A 4,331-nucleotide genomic window follows, 5' to 3' on the forward strand; every position below is an offset into this window, starting at 1 on the left:
GATAATGTAGCTTCTGTGTTAAACTAAATAAGATAATGTAGCCTCTATGTTAACCTAAATAAGATCATATTACCTTTAACAAGATAATGTAGCCTCTATGTTAGGCTAGAGAAGATAATATTTGCCTAAACCAAAAAATAATATCTAAAATATATAATTCTATGGCTACTCTCTTTGCAGTGCTGCAGCTGCTTCCTTCCTCACCTCTGGCAAACCATTTTGTATTTTTGAATGAAACGCAATTGGGTTTCAACATTTATGCTAAAATCTGGACAATTTTCTTATGGGAACTCATACAAGGACCGTTGTTTGTTTTCAACTGTTTCTGACTAAAATTGTGTCATTTTGGAGTTTTTGTTTTTCTTTTAACGTGTCTTTCAAACTACCTGGTGGGTTCAGGGGTTCAGAGGAAAATAGTTTGACCTGTTGTTTTCCTGCTCTCAAGGGTCAACATGTCTGGTGAAAACGATCTCTTAGTAAACAAGCACAGCGTTTGGGTAGAACCACATTCCTCACTGTTTGTTCAGATTGCTGCTGAGCCTGTGCTGCTCCCCTGCACATTACGTCAGCTGCTACTAAACTCAGGTAACCATGCCCATGAACGTACTAAAGGATGATAAATGACAAACCCTGCATAGCTGGCCTGCCAGAGACGACAGCCTCCAGCCTGCTAACAGCTGCACAGGGAAACACACATCTGGATGTGATTCATGATTGTGCTGCAATGACATTAACATGGTGATATTTCTCAGGTGTTCAATGCTTCTTTGAGATGTCCGATGCAGCTCAGACTCAGACCAACATCACCAATGGAATGCGACTGTCGGACAAATTGTTGTTCTCCTTCTTGACTACACTGCCGTCCTGCATATTCTTCTTCATCAACGGCACCTTGCTGGTGACTCTGAGGAGTAAGCCGATGTTTTGTGGAAACTGCCGCTACGTCCTCCTGTGCAACCTCCTCATCGGAGACATTCTGTTTCTGGCGCTGAGTCAGTTGTTATACCTGCTGTCTATCTCCAGGATAACGATGCTGTATCCTGTGTGTGCTCTGCTCATCATGCTCAGCACCCTCACCGACAGCATCTCACCCCTCACGCTGGTGGTGATGTCCATGGAGAGATACATAGCCGTGTGTCATCCACTGCGACACGCCGCCATTGTCACCATCAGAAACACAAGTGTGGTTATCTTGTTGATTTGGACTTTTTGCTTTCTGAATGTTCTCATTCAGACTCTTCTGCTGTTAACGTTTATTTTAGAAGCGCTGCAGAGGAAAGAACTGTGTCTTGCAGCTTTACAGTATCCTACACCTACATCTCGTGAATATAGCAAAGCCTACACCTGTGTTCTGTTTGTATCAACTGCCGTGGTGATCATTTCCACCTATACTGGTGTTGCAGCAGCAGCCAGGTCCGCTTCTGCAGACAAAGCTTCGGCCCAAAAGGCTCGAAACACGCTGCTGCTGCATCTGGTGCAGCTGGGCCTCAGCCTCTCCTCCACCACACACAGCTTCCTGGTTCTATCCGTGTCAAAGCTCGTCACAAGGATGGTGTTTGTACGCATCCAGAATGTGCTTTATGTGTTTCTTTTCGTTCTTCCCAGATGCCTGAGCGCTCTTATCTATGGAATCCGAGACCAGAGCATCAGATCCATCCTTGTGTACAAACTGTGCTTTAAGAAACAGCAGATTCATTTTTGATGAAATTGAAAAGAGACATTGTTTGATGTGCGTTCGTCTCAGCTTTCTGCATCCTAAAGTTCCCCCACTGTGCAACTGTCACTGAGGTTTGCATTGAGAAAAATTGCACAGGTAACAGAATTGCATTTCGATTTAGATTCTGTTTACACGCAACCTGAATTAATACATCTGTGTACTTTGAATACAGTTAGACATAAAGCCACAATTTGTGATGTGACTTCAGGAGCAGAGTACGAGAGAGGGGGAAGACGAAGCAGAAAAGGAGTGAAAACAGTGTATTGTTTTGTAAAAATGTGCTATGTATTGATTGAATATAAAGATTGTTTTTGCTGCCAATATGATGATCCTGGTGTGATTTTTTTAATGCATTTATTAAAATGTCTAAAATACCACCAAAAAAAAGAGCATATGAAAACACTTGAATCTGCCTTTCTTCTTCACTGAACTCTGGTTTCCTGCTCTGCATGCTGCTGATGCTGCAGCCTCCAGCAGCTGCTCACCGCTCCGAGGCCTCCACTGGGGGGCGCAGCGCTGGAACTGTCAGTGTGACGCAGACGGAAGTGTGTCTCATTGTCTCATCCTCTGGTCCTCCTCTTCTTCCTCAGCATCCTCCTCCTCCTCCTCCGTCACCATGGTGCAGATGATGGAGTCGCAGTGCGAGTATTTCATGTATTTTCCGGCGGTGCCCATCACGGATCTGTCGGACCCGGCGCGCTACCGCACGCTGCCCCGCCGGAGCCACCTCTACCTGGGAGAGACCGTCCGCTTCCTCCTGGTGCTGCGCTGCAGAGACTCCGGGGCGACGCCGACCGAGCCCGGCCCCGGTAAGGAGGCAGGGAGGACGCTGCCAGCACCGAGACGGGTTTTTTTTTTTTTTTTTTTCTGTGTCACTGTGCATTTGTTTAAACCGATGCAGCTGATCGTGTCCAGACTGTTGTTTCTGTTCATTCATATTCACACAGAGCCTCCCTGTCAGCGTCATTATTCTTCTAAAAGTGCACCACATTCATATTTAACACGGGCTTCTGTGTACAATACACCACACAGCTTAAAGTGCACACCAGACTCTACTGAAGATTCACCTGTTTATTGTAACCCACCACAGGAGGAGAAAATACAACAACACAGAGGCTGCAGAGGGCCCCCATACCCAGGAAGTGCAACACTTCTATGATATTTTAAACACAACAACACAAAATACATTAACTGAATTCAACATAGAACTCATCAATGAGTTGATTAACTAATTATGTCCACAGAGAGAAAGCCAGCGCAAAAACCCATGTGAATATTGGTCCAATCCAGGGTTCAGACTCCAGTTGACACTGCACAAAAGTAACGTTAAAATTTCTATGACTATTTGACCAAAACAAGGCTAATATGGACCCAAAACAGATAATATGGAACCAAAACAGAATCAAAACAGATAAAATAGACCCAAAACAGAACTGAAACAACAGATAATATGGAACCAAAACAACAGTTACTCCATCCATCCATCATCTTTACACCATTTTATCCTCACTAGAGGGGAGGGGGGTTGGATCTTATTGAACCAAAACAGGGCCAATATACCAGATAATATGGACCAAAATAGAACTAAAACAACAAACAGTATGGAACCAAAACAGGACTGAAATGCCAGATAATATGGAACCAAAACATCAAATAATATGGAATCAAAACAGAACAACAACAAAAAAGGAACCAAAATAAGACCAAAACAGCAGATAATATGGAGCCAAAACAAAACGAAACACTCCTTAAACTAGAATCAAAACAGGACCAAAACAACATATAATATGGAGTCAAAACTGGACCAAACACCAGATAATCTGGAACTAAACTGGGGATAAAAGCAGCAACACTGTTCCGTGTCAAGGCGCCGTTGTTCAGCATTAAGTTGTGTGTGTGTCCAGTGAAGATGCTCATCATTGGAATAAACGTAAACGTGACGCCCTTCCTCCAGCAGGGGGCCCTGATGGGACTGCAGCAGGCTTTGGGTCAGAGTCAGCCAGCAGCCGGGCGTGGAGGGAGCTGGCCGGCTCCCTGTGTGCCGTGGCCAGCGTCAGTCCAGGCGAGAGCAGCCGCCATCGAGGCAACCACCACCAGCATCACCACGACTACCAGAGCAGCGGCGACGAAGCCAATGAGGACGGCGAGGAGGACTACATCGCGGCTGCCGAGGCGGCCATCGCGGCGCTGGGCAGCAGGGTGGACTCCCGGTGTCGGAGCTTCAGGGACTGCAAGCCGCTGCTCATCCACAACTCGTCCGGAACGGCGTCCAGGGAGTTCCGCAGGGCACCTGTCCAGGTATCCAGCTATTGCATGGATTGACTTGACTTTGGTTAGCCCTTGTCTTTGTTATTTGACCTTCTGAACTCAAAAACCTGCTGGTGGGTTTTAGAGGCATTCTACTTTTTTTTTTTTTTTTTTTAATCCCCAAAGTGACGTTATTTATCACAACCGGAAACTGTAAAACAGAAAATAATTGTAAGATTTTCTTTGTCATGCCACTCCATCTGGAAGAATCACCAAGCCTATGCTTAAAGCTGTCGTATTTAATTAAAATCACTTTTTTTTTTCTACATGTCTCATTTTAAAATTTGCCAAAAATGATCATATTTGA

The 4,331-nt window shown here is 45.0% G+C and overlaps 2 protein-coding genes across 2 annotated transcripts in view; both read left to right on the plus strand.

Annotated features, from left to right (window-relative positions):
- The first annotated feature begins 772 nt into the window (after nt 1–772).
- Nucleotides 773–1,702, plus strand: LOC103354663 (olfactory receptor 2AG1-like). The gene has a single exon (XM_008278106.1). It carries the CDS (start codon nt 773–775, stop codon nt 1,700–1,702), a length of 930 nt encoding a protein of 309 aa, XP_008276328.1.
- Nucleotides 1,703–2,333: 631 nt separating this feature from the next.
- The window catches only part of LOC103354664 (uncharacterized protein C7orf43 homolog), a 10,927-nt gene continuing 8,929 nt past the window's right edge, over nt 2,334–4,331 (plus strand). The window contains exons 1-2 of the mRNA XM_008278108.1: nt 2,334–2,526; nt 3,675–4,015. Coding sequence (XP_008276330.1) covers nt 2,334–2,526; nt 3,675–4,015 — 534 coding nt within the window. The remainder of the gene's footprint in view (nt 2,527–3,674; nt 4,016–4,331) is intronic.

This window comes from Stegastes partitus, unplaced genomic scaffold, assembly GCF_000690725.1.
Source record: "Stegastes partitus isolate 25-593 unplaced genomic scaffold, Stegastes_partitus-1.0.2 Scaffold115, whole genome shotgun sequence".
Taxonomy (NCBI): Eukaryota; Metazoa; Chordata; class Actinopteri; family Pomacentridae; genus Stegastes; species Stegastes partitus.

Coding starts and splice junctions, on each gene's coding strand:
- LOC103354663 (XM_008278106.1), top strand. CDS start 773: ATGTCCGATGCAGCTCAGACTCAGACCAACATCACCAATGGAATGCGA.